We start from the raw sequence: 18648 nt of genomic DNA, 5'->3' as shown, positions 1-18648 counted from the left end.
GAATTGGCGTTGATAAATGACATCTACCTCTATAGACTTCTATGTGTATTTAATAAATAAATAAATAAATAAAAGTCGCGTGAAGGTCCACTAAACTTTTCAATAAGAACATTTTCAAAGAAAAAAAAGTTTCTCTACTAAATGCAAGGTCCAACCCAGTTAATATCGTTATAAAGTTAGTATGCATGCTGATAAACCAGATCAGAAGTTTAAATAGCATTGAGGAGATAAACAGATGTTTAACAGACATTTTGCTGATGGGGCCTCTCTGTGGAAAGGGAGATTGTGCATTGATATGGTAATTTGGGGTAGTGTTATTTAGATTGAACTCAACTGGTGCTCGAGGGTCCCGACTGAGATGTATGATTTATTTATTTATTTCCTCCTCAACATGTGGATATTTTATTTTTCTGTAAGTTACTTGGTGAAGAGCTCCGCCCCCCCAATTGACAGCGTCATAATTCATTCGTGGACGTCACGTTATTGACTACTAGATATTAAAATAAAAATTGGTGATTCGAAATTAATATTATCCTCATTTTTACTTTAACAATATGAAAACGAATTTGGGCCATTGCGAACTTTTATATTTAACGAAACACTATCACCACATTATCCAAGTACAAGGCCAACATACCTCCCCCTCCCCCCTGCAAGTTGTATAAAACTTAGCCTCTTTAAACTAGTGCATTTGTTTATGATTTTGATTCCTTGTGATTAAAATAATTACAAAGCAAAGGGAAGTCGGTGTGCTTTTTCCCCCTATAATACCTTTTACGAACAAGTTCTAATGTGCTCTGCAAGAAACGAATAGTGATATTGGTGTTTGTAAAATAATTATTCAGTTTAGTTACTTGTATAGCACTTTTCACAGTAAACATAGTGCCTTACAAATGCAAGCCAAAGGCGATCACGGCAAGGAAAAAAATCCCTGAGATTTTGTATAAATGTGCAGATTAGTTAAGAAAAAGGCTGTCATTTATAGAGTATTTAAGAATAGTCTCAATCTCTCCATCACTGATAGGATAGATGAGGAAGATGCTTGTGCAGAAGACAAACTGCTACAAAGACTATGCAAAGAAATCCTTTTTGATTTTTTGATCAGGGAAAATGCAGCACCTGAGACATTGCAGAGCAACGATGGTATTAAGTCTACTAGATGCTCTATATGAACTTGATAGCTGCAGGTGGTAAAGGCCTGTCCCATTGATGGCCAGCCTTCCAGGGGTGTAGAGGTGGGGTGTAGTTGGGAGATTTGCATGAAGGAGCTTGCCATCTGCCTTTTCTTTTTGCCTAGTTCATATGATTTACATATGGTTAGTTTATGGGATTTTACTTCCCTGTATGCTCTCATTTAACTGTCTGCCTTTCCCATAGGACTTCAGATGTGTTCAATGCCAGCCGGAGGGTTCCCACTTCAGAGTAAAGATGGACACGAGAGCTCAAAATGGCGGCGGCAGCGGCTCCTCTGGCTTGCTGCGAGCTTTGCGTGACAGTGGCAGACCCCAAACTGGGGACTCGGAGCCTTGGGATGCTCAGGTGCTCTCCCTGGACCAGATCAGGACCATCCGCAGCAGCAATGAGTACACGGAGGGCCCGACGGTGGCGCCCCGGCCACCGGCCTCCCAGCAGAAAGTGGACTCGCAACCTTCCAGCCTGAATTCCAGCACCTCCGTTGAGCTCTCTGAGCACAGAAACTCCCCAAGAGCCCAGCGAACTGGACAGCAGTCTCCTCAACAAGCCCCCCAGTCACCGAGGAGCGACCTGAGCAGATCCACCAGTGGACCCAGCGATGGCTCGCACAGTACCGCCAGGGCCAGCACAGGCAGCACTTCATCGGAGCAAAGACTTTTGGGAAACGCAGGCGGGATGGGCGAGCGGGTGGTGAGAGTGCAGCCCAAACGGCCAGAGCCGAAGCAGGACGAACTGAAACCCTTCGTGCCGGCCGGAGGCCAGGCCGCCGACGGAAAGCACTTGAATCGCTGCGAGGACTGTGGCCGGTGCAAGTGCAAGGGATGCACCTGCCCTCGGACCCTGCCCTCCTGTTGGATGTGTGGGCGCAGGTGCCTTTGCTCGGCGACGACGGCAATGGACTATGTCACCTGCGTCTGCTGCGTCAAAGGTCTCTTCTACCACTGCTCCAGCGACGACGAGGATGTGTGCGCGGACAAGCCGTTCTCTTGCAGCCAGTCGCATTGCTGCATGCGGTGGTCGGCCATAAGCGTCCTGGCGATTTTCCTGCCCTGCCTGCTTTGCTACCTCCCGGCGAAGGGCTGCGTGGCATTGTGCCAGGCGTGCTACGACTGCACCAGTCGGCCAGGATGCCGCTGCAAGAACAAAGGAGTTGACGGGGCTCGTTTCCTGGAGTAGCCCTGGGAAGATAACCTTATCTGGGACTATCTCCAGAGCAGTGGAACAATTTTCGCAAATTGTTGTAGTTTTGGCACTGTAGACCAAGAGGTGACATTGGATTGGCAAAAACTGGTTTGAAGTGGTTTGCTTGTTTCTATGTTTGTTTGTTTGTTGTTTGCTTTTCTCACTTTCTCTCTCTCTCTGACTCTTTAAGGGGGGATTAACGTTTGTCTCAACAACCTTCCCTTTCCTTTTCATTTTAAACTGAAGTCCAGAATGTTAGCCTTATTGACATTCAGTAATATGACTGATAAAGGTGACAGACTCTCCTAACTAACTGTTTGTGAATAGTATCTGCAAAGTATGTAAATTAGCAAATGAGCTCTTTTTCTGAGAGATTTTATTTTTGTACATATAATATTTCAACTGTGAAACACATTGTGCCAAACCAGAGGCACCTTGACAGATCCATATATATGATGCATATACAAAACTTGTATAGTGTTGTACATTCGTTTCGAATGTATGTCAATCACTCTTTTGATATTTTGCCTTATAGAAGAGGAACCTTACATGAATTATCCCTACAACTATACTTGTAAATTGTACAGTGACCCTAAGAAAAACTTTATTTTCTAATTTCAACACATTGTTTAGTGTAAAAATATTTATTTGAAGTTTTATTATTTTATAAAGTAATATTTATTTGGAGAGGCATCATTATAGGCATCACCCCAACTTTGAGAAACAAATCCTCCTCTGTTGTTGCTGCAAAAAAAAAAAAAGGGTGACAAGGGTGTCAGATGCATATGTTCACTATAAAATAGAAAATATATTAACGTTTTGAAATTAAACAATGCATTTTCTGTGTTCTTTCTGGCCTGCTGTTGGCCTTGTTTTTAGCCTTTGAGCACAAAGGCCCATTTCAGGCAATCTACAGTGTTTTCAATTGCCTTTGTTTACCCGATGGATCTTCTGTCAGGGTCGCATTTCACTTTGCGTTTATGATGACAGCCGCGATGTTCGCAGAGCTTCAGTTTCGAGGTCATCTGAAAATAAGGCGATGAAAGCGATAGTGTACGTTGTCAGATCAGCAAAATAGGTGCGTTACTGAGAGATTCTATCGATGAGATCTTCCTGCACAAAAGAGATCAAATGAAGTTTAATATAGCTCACTATAAATGCAACATTTGAGTATTGTATGGTGTTGACTGATCTTACAGTGGCCATGACCATTTGAGTCAAAATCTTGACTGGAAATTGCAGAACTGTATTAGTTTGTGTTGATCTGGCTGATTATGAAATCGTCACGCTGAATTAAGACCGAGTTCTGATTTGCCAATTAACTAACACCAATACATGGAACTCTAAACGCTTTGTTTTCTAGAACCACCCAAACAAACTGATCTCAGATTCCTGACAAAGAAGCCCTGATCTTGGGCCAGACCTTCAGGGGTAACTTCCAGCCTCCCCTGCCAGCAGCGGATACTGGCTGAATTTACTTCCATGGGAAACATCTGGCACTGGTTTAATCATTGAAGTATGCAAACCACTAGTTGACATCAGGAGGATCAGAGATTGTTTCTGTTGGCAAGCCGTAGTTTGCTACGCTCCGTCCAATCCTCGTTTGTGTTGTGGAAACTGCCCTGTGGGAATTTTAAGACTTGATATGGTATACGCAAGATGCTTTATCAATTCTGCTTTTGAGGAAGTTCTTGCTTCTTGGATGCAATGCTAGTTACGCTACATGCAGTTGTGTAACCTTTTTGTATGAAGAAACCCAGAAAGGGAATTTTGATTTCTAAAAAAATTGCATTGCAAAATTGCTTTAACTAAACATGATTTTAAAGTAGTCTTTCTCAACTTTAGGACCCAGATTTTACATTCCAAATGAAGTGACATGAATTTGCACCAAAATCCCTTAGAGATTGATTGGTCTACAACAACTATTTTTTGGTGGATCCATCAATTAGATATGGTTGGATACGATCCATCAATTGGGAACCATTTTGAAACCAAGGTGATTGCAAAAAAAAAAAAAAAATGTAATAGTAGGCTAAAGTAATATATTGCGATATTGCAATGCATACACGCTAGCACGCACTTATGCTGCCGCCTAATAAAAGACTGCCGTTTCCCCATTTTCTTCCCTGTGACATGATATGCACTACTGGCATTCGAACTGTCGGTTCAGCGTGTTGGCGCATGTTTGTTATTTTGCCGAGGGTTTGAGTGACAGGCAGCCAGCTTTCACCCCTCGCTAAGGATGAGCCCCCTTCCCCATTTACGCGGCAAAAGGTGGAGAAACAAAACCGTCCCGATCGCTCGAGTGCGTCGTTTTCCGGCTTGCCTCCCACCCATTGTTTTAAGCTGTGAATGGCAGGCCAGCGACAGGGGGTTGGTTTGCTCAAGAAAGCCTCACAAAGGGTTAAAGACATTACTTTAAATGACAATGGGCCAACAGTTTACCCCCACATTCGAACCCTTGTGTATTCACCATCTTTTCAATGGCCCTCAGTTATTTCACCGCCTCTTAAGCCTCTTCAACTACCTGCTTGGTATTCTCACAGGGCAGACTTTGAGAGAGTGTGTGTGTGTGTGTGTGTGTGCCAGCACGCACGCGCATGTTTCCTACTTTGCGTGCGAGTGTTTAGCAGCCGCTAAATGTGTTGTTATGGGTGCAGGCAGCACAAAAGAAGGATAGATGGGAAAAATGACACCCTTTTGAAAGAGCTGCAATTGCATGCCAAGTTCAAGAGAAATGGAGAAATATAGATTTCTCCATTGAGCAGGGAAATGGGTCAGATAAAGGCTGGGAGGGTTGACCTCAATAAACAGACAACAGACGGAACGGAACTTACTTTGTCCCAAAAAATTAACACTAGTATTAAGTGCTTGCCTAGGCCGGAACATCTAGTTATCGTCAAAAGGAGTGGATTAGGCCAACGGGAAGTTATTTCATTTTTTCCATTCAAGACGTTATGTACCCGTCTATTGATGTTTTTGGTATGGTTTGAAAGGGTATTGATTACTTCCATCCTCATTCTAAATTTAACAATGTCAATGAGGACAAGCTACACAAGCAAAGAGAGATAGCCCTGACTGGTTACCACAGGACTAAATGTTGGGTTTGAGATTTTACTCTGCAAAACAATAAAGGCACTATTTGAAAATGAAGAAAAAAACGTAAGGGTTTGAGGTACTTGAGGTAAAAAACTGAAATAATAGATACTTTAAAAAGACAAATATACTGATTAAAGGTATAGTTCAGTCTCATTTATTCATTTTACCCCATGTTTCATGAAAAAAAAGCAACTAGCTTATCTTGAGGAAAGCTTCTGAATAATCTTCACGCACCTCAAATCCACATTCATAAATAATTTTCAATGTTTCAATGAGGGTGAGTAAATTATTTTCAGGTGCAATACATAATTACAGTCAACAGACTGTCAAAATACATTGCGTGATATGGAACATGATTCATTCACTTTTAGCGACGACGACACCTAAAAAAACAACAACTGAAAAAAAAATATTTTTTTGTAAAGTTTAAAAAGTTTTTCAAGTTTATTCTGTCGTTGAACACTGCAAAATTTTCAGTTCCAGAGAGAAACCCCTATTAAGCAAGAGAATATTTAAAAAAGAGATTGCATTTGTGCAGAGAAAGAACGAGAGAGAGAGAGAGCGAGAGTAGGCAGCAGAGCAATTGGAAAAGCCCCCAGAGCGTCTCTTTGTTGGTTTTAGCTGGGTCCCGGCGCTCATGCCCCGTTCTGAAGCCCAGATCTATTCAGTCTGCTCATCAAGGCAGAATACTCAACAGGAAGGAAGGAAGCGGCCCATTCTTTATACGCCCATTGTCTGACCACCGGGCTTAAGCAATCAAACAGCAATGTGCCGAGAGAAAGAGAGAGAGCGAGAGAGTGAGCAGGATGAGGTGCTCGGTGGGGGCAGGGAACAAGAGAGCCCATGTCTGTGTTCCATCCTGAAGTTTTTATCTGTTTCTCTGGCAGTCAGAGGCGTCCCGATTTCTTCATGGTCACAATCTGTATGCATTTTGATTCTGATTTTTGCAACTTCATTCTGATTAAAAACAACACTGGCTTTGTGCACAACTAAATAATTGTGTTCTTTATTTGAACTTTAGCATGAAAAAAAAAAAACTTTACGCAAGTATGCAGACATTGCATGTGTTCTCAAGATAGAAGGTTTGGTTAAAGTTACCATCAAGTGTGCACAAAAAGTGTTTTTAAGCTAAAATGTTAACTGTTTGTCTTTAACCAGCTACGGTTCTCTTCAAACTTCTTCGACATGAGTTTTTGATCTGAAAGAAAAATTGATTGTAGAAGAAGACAATTTATGCTAATGTCTGCTATAGTGCCCCTTGTGGCAACGCTGGGAATTCCGTGTGTATGGTCTGACTAAATATATTTTGGACCGTCTTGTTAAATGAAAGACAAAATTAGACATTTGCAGTAAAATCATTAAAAAAAATTGAGTGCTAAAGTTTTACGAGTTAGAATTTTCTTCCCCCATTGTAAACTTGCATCGGGAAATTCGGCAAGGACTCTCTCTCTCTCTCTCTCTCTCTCTCTCTCTCTCTCTCTCTCTCTCTCTCTCTCTCTCTCTCTCTCTCTCTCTCTCAGCAATCTCACTACATTCTAAAACTCGTCCTGACATTCCTGCCTGAATGAGCCTTCGGCTTTACCCAAAGGCAGGGGAAGATTAAGTTTCCGAGAGAAAGAGGGATGAAATTCCATAATTGCATGGTCCTTTCTATTCCACCCCTCCTTCTACACTTTCCCACCCTTTCTTATTTCAGCAACAAACACGAGATCTTTCTACAACCCACATGAAATAAATTCATCATAAAAATGCAATAATTGACTGTTTTATGTCAATGTTACCTTATACCATAATTATACCATATTTTGATTTTAAAATGGGCATATATGAAAATAACTTAAGTAGCTGGAATTTTATTTTAATATTTGAATAACTCATCGTTTTATTCTTTTTATATATATATATCTTTAAGATATCTTTATATATCTTTTTAAATAATATAATAAAATTAGACAAATTTTTATATTTAGTGGTTGCTGTGAAAGTACTTTAAAATGTGCAGTTGAGGAGAATTTAGGAGAATATAACTTCTCCTAAACAGACATAACAGACATAGGTTACTGAGATCTGTGCGTGTAATATATACAGGTTCATACAATATAGTCCTACTCTGGTGGGACAGGAGCCAGAACCCAAAATACTTTTTTGACCTGTGCCAATAAGGAATGTTCTAGCAACCTCTTAGAACAACCCTAACAACCAGTATTTTGAAAGCGACGTTTGCATGGTCAGGCAGCAATCACATTTTTTGCGCAAGTGTCACCTACATAATGCATACAGGAATTCAAGCTTCAAATTGCGCAGTTGAACCTCAAGCTTAAAAATAGTTCAAATCATGACCGGCATGCAGGTATATTCACACTCTCACACAGGATATGGACATGATTCTCTGTTAGCGACAAGAAAGCAACCCCTACAAGTGTGTTTCTGAGAAACTTTAGCTTGTCTGCCATTTCCTGTGGAAACTAACCACACAATCCATCCACAGACAAACGCGGCGATGAATAGACCACACATTTCATCACGTAGGCCTACAGTGGCTCGAGAAAGTATTTGGACACTTTGACGCTAAAATCACACTTTCAAATGTCATTACATTACATCAAAGCAAGATGCATCTTGAAAGTAACTAACTTTATTATGAACCATTTTTAGTCTTAAGGTGATTTAAGTGTAGTCAGTTCCTCTCAAGCTCACACACGTGAAGTTCATTGTTAACTAAGTTTCACAACCATACAGCATCACAACCTTCATTTCAAACAGTGTATCTATTGTGACAAACGTGTGCTTGAGTAATCCCATTGCAAAGCCATTCACACATTTTTATAAATGTGCAAATACTTTTTAAACAAGCACTATAAATCAACTTTTAAATTGTCCCTGAGAAAGAAAAGATAAATCTGCTTTCAAACTAATTTCAGATGCATATGACATGTTATAACTTAAATGCTAATAAGCGATTATGCATTTATTTTTCATTTTGCTTTAATCTTGTTTTCACCCGAGAAGGTTCATCATTGCACATGCACTTACATGCATTCATATTTCTGCACATAAAAAAGCTTGCACTCACAAAGAAAACCTCAAAATGAGCATGCACGGACACATGGCCGCACACCGGAATCATTGTGAATGATTCCAGGGCATATCAATTATCTCTCTTTAAAAGAGAAAAGAGCGGAACCAGCTCGGGAAAAAGGTGAACGCCGGGACAGCGGGAGAAGACATGAAAGAAGCCTCTTTAACTTATGTAATAGGCGTCACTGCGCATTAGGACGCGAGAAAAAACTTCCTAAATGAACAATCCAGCCTGGAGGCAAAAGGAAGGAGGGATGGGGAGGTTGGGGGGAGAAAAGAGGGATAGAAGGGCAGTGGTCTTGCCTTCGGGTTAATTGAGTTAGAGGACACGAAGGAGCCCTGGAAAAGGCCTGCGTGGTCGTTAGGGTTGGTGGGGGTACAGGACTAATTAGAGAGGAACACAGACAGACAGAGGCTGGAAGCCCAGCAGGCTTTTGGAGAGCGGGATCGTGAACTGAGAAACTTCTGGAAAGAGGGAGTCGAGGAATTTGTGTTTGCGGATCTGTTTAGCTGCCCTTAAAGGAGGTCAAGTTGTATTTTATTTGGGAGATTTGCAAAATACTCAACATTTTGCATGTTGTATTCCAAAAGTTAATTCATTCCATTAGCTGTTTATATATCTAAATGTTTTCATACACACTAAAAACCACACTAATCCCCTTCGCAACTACCTAGCAACCACTCAAAATTGGTCAGTGACCACTCAGAACATCCCAGCAACCTCATAGCAACAGGCAATAGCTAAAATTCACAGAGAACATTCTAGCATCAGTTTTGCACTGAAAAACATTGATCATGTTTTCTTCAGAAAGTTTGCAAATGTAGTTTATGTTGTCTTGAGATCAGAACGAGGAGAAGGACATATAAATTATACGAAAAGCCTATCGCCAGGCCCTCTAGATCATGTAAACAGTGAACTGGGCATGTAGCCCACACGTCTACTGGATGTATGAGGTTGTCAGCCAAAGTGTAATCATAGTACAACACCAACACAACAGGAAAGGCAAAAGCTACACATGACTCCACTCAAAAACACTCAAATGTTTGTCTCAATCACAAACACGACAAACGTTAACAAGCCCCACCAACCTGCAACATGTCAACGTGACACAATTTCACATGTCAAATCACAACAAATTATAATGTGTCTATTGACACATTTCTCTGAACATGCCCAGAGGAAACTATTACTGCTCAGATGTTCTATCATCACACAGGAGATGTGAGTCATGTTTCGTACGTGTCAAATTCTTGCATCAGATGTTATATAGGCTATATTAGTATTATTGAAAACATGTATAATGATTATTAATTATATTATTATAATTACAAGAATTTAAAAATATCATTAACTAATTGTTATAAAATAATACGATGTTATAAATAATACTTTTTTTTTTTTAATTACAATTATATCGCGTTTCCTCCGAGGAGGCAAGGGAGGAAGTGCCTCCTCAAAAAACGTGGAGGAGAAACGAATCCATATTAGAAAAATAAAACAACACAAAAGTGTGACATTAAAAATTGTATAAATCTCTCGTTTTTCTCATGTGACAAAAGAAAGTCACGTGAGTGGAGTCAATCCCTCCATCGCGCTATGATTGGTTATAGTTCGTGAGAAAAATCCATAGACTGTAAAAAATCCCGCTTCTTGTTTCATGCGCGTTCTCGAATCCGAAGTGAATGAAGTATGATCGACATTATGGCGCTGGAAGACTGTAAAAAGTAAGTAAACAATTAACTCACCTATTTAAGATGTTAATGTCATGTCAAAATCAAACCTTGAAATGTCAAAACAATGATGACTGCGGGATTATTTTGGTGAGCAGTCAGCTTGGTGAATAGACGCCATCTTCTGTCTGTGACCAGTGTGTAACGAACTTGGTGACTGATGATGATTCGAAAAGGCTATATTTTGTGTAACTGCCTTTAGATATTATTTTGAATAAATGTAAAAATGTGTAAAAATGCTGAAATTGATAGTTGTTTAAAATAAATAGAAAATTACATAGTGTAAAAATAAGAAATATTATTTTTGCGCTAGATAAGAGACTTATTCATCGTCTGGTGTCGTTTAAAGCCCTTTGAAGCTGCACTCTCGTTTGGATCTTGAACCGTTTGGTGCCCAGTGAAGTCCGTTATAAGGAGAAAAATCCTGGAATGTTTTCATCAAAAACCTTACTTTTCGACTGAAGAAAGAAAGACGTGGACGTCTTGGATGACATGGGGGTGAGTAAATTATCAGCAAAAGTTTTTTAAAAAGTGAGGTCTATCTAAGGGATCATTACAGTGGGTTGACCTATGATATGTGAACCGAATGCAGAACCTCACAACTCCCTGACTGCCACATAATATAATTAATGACTGACTGTAAATACCACCTACCATCCGTACCCATTCACTCACTCCCAACAACCAGCCAGCTGAGCTGTACACAATGGTGTCCACAAGAGCAGGACTAACAACAGCATTTAACATAAACCCTTAAGCAAATCATTAACCAGGCCGCCACCGTCGTTGCACCGGGACTGCAGCTTCAGGGCTCTTCGGATGTTCTGAATCTGAAAGCAGTAGCGATCTCTTTTGCATGCACGCACACTTCTGCGCTATCTACCCCTCTCCCTCCCCCATTTCAGGCCATGTGAAGTCATCAAATGGGACGGTCAGCAGTGGTTTAGCATGATGGTGTTTGAACCCAGGAGCTGATTGCTGTTGACTCACGCCGCACTGGAGTGTGTGCACGTCTCGGCACTGATTAGCACAGTCTCCATCTGTTTCTAAGCACCAGCGACCGTTTTTTTGATCCCATTTCCTAACTAAATGCGTGTCTTTTTATACATTCATTTGGGCCAGACATAATTTGACTCACTCACTGATGAACAGTTGTTGGTGGCGTGTCGCATCTAAACTTTTTATTGGCACTTTAAAGTGTTAAAGTAGTCTTGCATGCGCCTTTCTACCAACTTTTCATGTTTGTCCTTATCTTCACAAGGGTAAAGGGGCTCTGATGTTTAAACAAGGTTGTTAAGTTTATAGGTTCAGTCTCGAGAGCCGGGCGCCAACTGCTTCATAAACGACCACTTTATCTCAGACAAAAAAATGTTGCTAAATAATTTCTTCTTTATGTGAGTCACAGTGACTTGGGAGTAATGATGGCCATAGGAAAAAAGAAAAGAAAAACACATGCGATTGTCTCAAACTGTGCTTAGATCTTAAAATTAACTCAAACATTTCTCACCACATTCTTCCAAGACTAAATGATCTGAGTTAATAAGGTAATTGCGACTTTTTATCTCACAATTCCGACTTTTTTGTTTCTCAGAATTGCATTGTGACAAGTCGGTATTTTTTTTCCTCAGAATTGAAGTACTGAACAATTGCGAGTTTATTTCACAATTCTGTGAAAAAAATAAGATCTGTGAGATAAAAGGTTACAATTATCTTCTTTTTTTTCGTGGTGAAAACATGCTTCGATATAAATTTCCTCTTTTTTTTGTTAACCACAGGCAAAAAAGCTGCAGTAGGATTCATGTCCATAGCATAAACGGTTGCAGGACAAGTTAGGTACTAAATTAAATATGGTTTAAGGTTTTGTATAAAACACCATGAGCAACAGTAATGATGACGTTTGGCGTACCACCAACCATAAACTGTAACTCGAAATGTGAATCATTTATGATATTTGAACAAAGCATAATTCAGGTGAGCTACAAACACGAAGCTCAGCTTGCTAAAAAAGTTTACATATATGCAAATATACTTGCAATGAAATCCATTAGAGATGTAGGACACATGATGTGATATGCAAACATAACCTCAGAGCATAAAACTACTCTTTCATTTTGAGATCACTGTTCTATCTCTTCCAACCGTGCTTAAGTCATGGCTCTTGGCGCACAAGTTCCCCTTTGAAAAGACCCATTGAGACACGAGTTAAACTCGAGGTACACAAACCTACAAGCCAAACACGGTCACATAACCACTAAGGTAAAAAATTACCTTTTTAAAGCAATGCTGAGTGAGTTGGTCAAACTAAGAGGAGGAGTATGTTTAGTATAAAACAGGTTGTGTTAAATATGAATTGGGCAGCTGCGATAATGAAAATATCCTTCGTCACAAGGGCAATAAAAATGGGTCAGGCCACATTTCTTTGACAAACACTGAGACGGACAGCCACCCAGTCATTCAGCAAGTAATACACACACAGACTTTTTTCCAAATGTTTCCCCATACAAAGTTACTTTCCATAAAGTATTACACTACGCTTGTTTCTTAAACGGATTTCCCATGATCTGCAACTAAATTCAATTAAAGCTCCATAAATCTCGGAAACTGGGATTAAACTCAAGCGCATGATTAATGGACCTGTTTTATTAGTGGTTTCTCCGTACAGCTGTGGATCCCTCTGTCAGCCAAAGTTTAATAATTGTGTTTGCTAAGGCAAGCATCACTATTACTATTGCTCATAGGGTCAGGGATTTGAACAAACCACTAAGTATTATGTAATCCTACGTATTAAACTTTAACCTGTAACTCGTTCCATACCATTGTATGCTATTTTTATGAATGACACATATATATTGCAAATCTTTTTGAGGAGGTGTGCTATAAACAAGCAGAACAAATATTCATATCTGATGGTGGATTTCAATCAAAACACCCAAACAATCATTTTAGCAACATTTTTAAACAACACCTTTATCAAACGTATGAACATACTGGCATCCCCCTAATTCTCAGGTCATGCTAGCAACTGCATAGCACTGCACTAATAATCAGTCAGAACACCTTAGTTACACCCTAGCAACTGCATAGCAAAGTTCTAAAAACAATTTAGAACACCAGAGCAATCACCTTGCAACACCCCCTAGCAACCTTACAGAACACCCTAGCAACTGCATAGCAGTGTACTATAAATTCATTTAGTTAATTTAATGCTGTTTTTTACAATACAGTCCTTTAAATGAATAGTTCCCCGGAAATGAAAATGATCCATTATTTTACTCGCCCTCAAGTCATCCTAGGTGTTTATGCCTTTCTTCTTTCAACCAAACACAATCAGAGTTATATTAAATAATATCCTGGCTCTTCCCAACTACTGAATTGTGTCCAAATTTTTTAAGCTCCAAAAAGCACATCCATCATAACAATTATCCATATGACTCCAGTGGGTTAATAAATGCCTTCTGAAGTGAAGCAATGGTTTTTTGTAAGGATAATAAGGTTTTAAATATTGATATTTGTCTTACAGAAACCCATCGCTTTACTTCAGAAGGCATTTATTAACCCACTGGAGTCTATTCAATCCCATTACAAAGCACGGAAGAGACAGAATATATATATATATATATATATATATATTTTAAATAACTCTAAATAACTTGGCTGAAAGAAGAAAGTCATACAACTAGGATGGCTTGAGGGTGAGTAAATTATGGGCTCATTTTCATTTTTGGGTGAACTATTCCTTTAAGAGTCTCATATGTGTTAGAATGTCACCCTAAAGTGGATACAAAATAAATCATCAGGTAAAAAAGAAATATCTTTGTAAAATAAGTTAATCCCCTTCTTGCACCGTCCATAGCTTCTTAGTATAAGGAGGGTGTAACAAAAAACAGATGCAGCAGCCAGAGCAGTCTGGGATAATGGATTTGCGAGTGTCACACTATTCACCTTCGCTGCAAGAAAGAACCTGTTAGTGGATAGGAAACCTGTCCTCATTGAATAGGTGGAGGATATAGGGTGGAGACTGAGAGGTTGGGGGGTAATAGACAGCTAAAACCAGGCTCTAATCCAAAATAAAGCTTAAAACATTTAATAAAAAAATATTAAATGTTCCTAACTCACTTATGTGGCTCTATTAGTGCCTACACTTTTAGCTATTCTACGGTAAATAAAAATGTATGCCCTTAGCATATTGCTAAGCTAACAATACTCTAGTAAGCGCAAAACAAACACGGCACACACAAAAAAAAATTATAAAAATTTTACAATTGATAATCATGATTAACAATTTTAGATGAAAATGTCCTTTTCCCCAAATGAGATTGTTTACAACTTTGTTATTATGTCCTGTCACCTTTAATTGAATGCAATATCTAAGTAAGTTAACTTGAATGTTCAAAAAGATTATTAAAAGTACAGCTTAAACTATATATGTAAACACTGTGACAAAGAGAAAGAAACAGTGAAGGGAAGAAATGGTAATTCTTTTTAATTGAATTGAATTTGACATTTTAATGCATGACATATTTCCTCATTTTGCTAAAGTGAGTAGTCACCGAATGACATTAAATTACAATAAAAAAAAAAAATGATTTTATGGTTGTGACTATCAAAATGAGGTTCCTACCTGCATTTCTGACCTGTTGCAATTTAACCTGCATCAAATTCTCTGATATATCCTTATTAGTTTAATATGCTCAAATATTTCCATACTTCTAGAAGAAATCTAGTCTTAATGAAAATGATTGCATATATACATGTCAATGGCTCTACAAATCAACCAAACCCGTTAATGTTGATGTTGTGTCGATCTGCTAAACCTCATCATCTCATTACAGGAAACTTACACAACCCACGCATACTAAAACTGCACATGCTTAAGTGTATGGCATTGTCTTTTCACATGATAGTGTCAAACTATTGAATTTAATTTCACTGCATAATTAGCATTTATATTTAAAATAACACTAGCATGTTCAAGCTAATCATTTCAAATTTAACAAAGTATTTGTACACGTTGGGGTTAGGAGATACACTACACCTGTGGTTACACAGCTAGGACAACTGTCTTAATGTATTTATTAACAATCACAAAAAACACCAGTTGATCAAAAGTCAGTGCAAAGAAAGAATAGAGATTTGTTTACAGGTGTCATATAGAACTATATAAAGAAATGAACCTAAAAATGTCATTTCTATAATCATCAGAGGTGAAATTTGTGATGGAGCACACAGTCATATGCAGCACAAAAAAAAGTGACGTTTCGAGTGGTTTCCTGTCATGTTATTATATCAAACCAGCAATTTCCGAGAGGATTTGGGGCTGCTTCTCTGGGTCCTCAGGCACCAGGGAGGTCCAACCCATCCTGCCAAGATGGTCTGCGGGGAAAGCTGGTCCCAATATCTGCACACATGAAAACATTCCTCCGTTGATTTATTTTTAGACCTAATCTCAAACAGATTTCCACGTTGAGCAAGTCGGCGGGGACCGAGAGAGGTTGCGCCCAATCCTAGGAAGCATGGCCCCTCTGAAAATGAATGTTATTCTGTTTTTCTTCTGGGATTTGAATTCTGTCACTTTCCACTCATTTGGTAGTAAGCCAGCTAAGCCAGAAAAAGCTGTAGTTTACAGGACAAGTAAGTGAAAGATTTGTTTGTGACACTGGGAAAAGAGGATTGGCGCGTTGGAATGTGTGCAGTACTTTATTATTCCCACGTCCCCATGAAATATCCTTTCACAGCCTTTTGTTGGATTGTTTAACGCACTGAACAATAAATTTCTTTAGACATAATAACTACATTTTATAGAGTGGTTTGTGCTTGTGCGAAATGCACCACCACAGTTCTAGGATGTTCTGGGTGGTCTCTTAGTGGTTCCTTACTGGTCCAAGTCTAAAGAGCCTACCTTCAGGTCAATGTAATATTCTAATCCTAGATACGCCTTGGGTCCCTGCTTCAAAGAAAAGTTAGACTTTTCGTATGTTTTATTACCCACCACATTATCAAATCATAATAAAAATCCTCAACAAGCCACACGATTTGTGGTATCATTCATATGGTGCACGACCATTTACACACCCAAATTTAGTCCTTGGGGCTAGTGGGTTTGTTGAAATAAGTTTGCGGGAAGCAACATTGATAATAATTTGCAGTCAGAGGTGCTAAATATGACCCCAGGTACCCTACGTCTTTTGTCCCTCCAGGCTCACCTTGTCAGCCTCCCAGACTTGGAGGCAAAGCCGTGTCAGAACAGCACTCATGCCTCCAACTAGAGGAAATTGATCTCTCAAGTCTGTCACACAACTATGAAGGGGCCAGGGGCTCAAGAGTCAGGTTACCGGAGGCAGGTGCAAACCCACCACTGGGGCCACGAATGGCAAGTGAGGTGAGGAAGCGTGACTTTCCTGGTTAACATTCCTCGCAAAGTGTCCTAAAACCTGGCCAAACCCCTTAAACCTTTCCTCAACTGGTGCAGAATCCACTTAATAATGTCTGTGTCAGAGTATTCCCATTGGGTTGGCCCTGCAAAAAGAAACTTGCAAATAGTATGAAAGATGGCAACATGCTTTGGATTTCTCCAGCTCTGTTATACGCGAAGAAAGGAAAAAAAGGAGCCTCTCCTGCCAAAGGTATCGTCTGCAAAATTAGCACAGGTGCAAGGTTTCGCACAACAAAGGACTCTTTGTGAGTAGCCATGATCATGTTTTGCGACTGGGTTTCAATTTGGGAAAGAAAATGTAATATCTTAGAGAACATGCATGGTTATTTTGAAAAGCACGGTTACATTATCTCGGTAGTGATAGACTACGATTAACACTGGTTGTTAAGAAGTAAGTCCCGGCTTACAATATCATCTGCACATCGGGAACAGAAGCATGGACATTTCTGGAGAGAGGCCAATCCAAACAGAATTCCTTTCGCTTGGCATTCCAGCTTGATTAATATGGAAGGTAGGGTCAGACGGTAAGGTTTACTGCGCAAATATAGTTACACAAATGGCAAGACATTATTTCAAGTACATAAGTGTGGTTCTTTCCCCGACAAATGGTGCATGTCAGCATTAGTTTTGGGCTTTTAACAGGACTCTCTTTGATTGCTGTTGTTTTTACACTATTCCACAATCAATAGGCTTGCAGCTAATTCAGCCAACAAGTGGTAAGTGTTCAGTGTTTCTCCTCATTGACACACATGGTCTGGAGTTCCATGATGTGGCTGCTGCTAACGGGCAGCTGCAGCCAAAATAGGAAGTCCCTGTGGCGAGACAGCCCCATGTGCTCAGGCTGGAAAACCTCTCAACAACATCCTGTGGTCACCTGGACACTATGACCCAGAAGAAAGGACTCCTTAGAAAGCGGCCCTAGCAGTGGAGGCCTGCCTGAGGGCTCCTAAGGAGGAGAAGACATGACATTTGGTGCGTGGAAAGGAGGAAGGCTTTGTAAATAACATCCCTGGAATCCCACAGCCTGCATGCTTGGGAGTGTGCTCCTGGCTGAAGGGGAAGAATTGGATCACAGGCAGCCTTGGGTTGTCACCTGTCTGGGGTGTGAGGGGGATGAATGAAGACTTAACAGAAAATTAAAGAGAAGGAAGGGAGAGCGGAACAAAGAGAGAGAGAGAGAGTCAGAGATGGAGAGAGAGAGAAAACCTCCCAGGTACTCTGGCACTTAATTACTTCTCAGAGGATAAATATTTCTTTAGTTACAGGGGTAGTGAGACAAAGAATGAAGAGCTGTTCCAGGAGTGATTATCTCTCCGTTTCAGGTGTTTTTGAACATATTAAGAGTTCTCGTGTTACTGCCGGATTGCTCCCAGAAAAAGAAAGAAAAAAACACACTACTGTATGTTAAGTGGAGATTAGAATAAAAAGCTTGCCAAATGAAGATATAGTGACCTTAAAGGATTTATTTTCAAGGAATTGCAAACCCTTCTTTCTCTTTTTTAACTTCGCTTGCCGAATGTTGACTGACATGGTGTATTGCTGGGTAAAGCGTGATTCAACCAAGACAACATCTTACAGTCTCTGAGAATGAAATCATGCGCCTGGTGGTCCTGTCTGTTTAGCATTGCCACAAAGCAAGTGAATGTCTATGATTAAACTTTAAGAACTACATTTTCATCATCTGCTCATTGCAGGCCCTGTGAGGGACAGGCATTCATATGGAAACTGTATGCAATTATTTACAATCCAAGCCCATTCAGACTTGGGTGGAAACCATGTGTTGGCCCCCATGGTTTAAAGCTTCCCCTTCCTGTCCACACTAATAGCCTATTCATGGCAATGTGCACCTCAGAGACCGTTCGCTGAGCTCTTATTGGCTTTTATGAAAGTAAAAGGAATACGGCACGTAGGAAACTATAGTGGGCTGCCGA

General features: G+C 39.9%; 1 protein-coding gene and 1 long non-coding RNA gene across 4 annotated transcripts in view; one reads left to right on the top strand and one right to left on the bottom strand.

Annotated features, from left to right (window-relative positions):
• The window catches only part of spry2 (sprouty RTK signaling antagonist 2), a 154469-nt gene extending 151260 nt beyond the window's left edge, over positions 1–3209 (top strand). For all 3 annotated transcript variants that reach the window (XM_089132545.1, XM_089132546.1, XM_039648336.2), the window contains one exon: positions 1378–3209. In XM_089132545.1, coding sequence (XP_088988671.1) covers positions 1429–2370 — 942 coding nt within the window. In that variant the 5' untranslated portion in view covers positions 1378–1428 and the 3' untranslated portion in view covers positions 2371–3209. The remainder of the gene's footprint in view (positions 1–1377) is intronic.
• LOC120460526 (uncharacterized) lies at positions 1865–15119 on the bottom strand. Its single transcript, XR_005617971.2, has 2 exons — positions 14906–15119; positions 1865–3489 (listed from the first exon to the last, which is right to left on the bottom strand). It is a non-coding gene; the product is annotated as an uncharacterized LOC120460526 (long non-coding RNA).
• Positions 15120–18648: the final 3529 nt, after the last annotated feature.

The sequence above is a fragment of the Pimephales promelas genome, chromosome 6 (assembly GCF_988280905.1).
Source record: "Pimephales promelas chromosome 6, fPimPro1.hap1.1, whole genome shotgun sequence".
Classification (NCBI taxonomy): Eukaryota; Metazoa; Chordata; class Actinopteri; order Cypriniformes; family Leuciscidae; genus Pimephales; species Pimephales promelas.
Note: the sequence above shows the minus strand (reverse complement) of the source record. Positions and strands in the feature narration are given on the sequence as shown.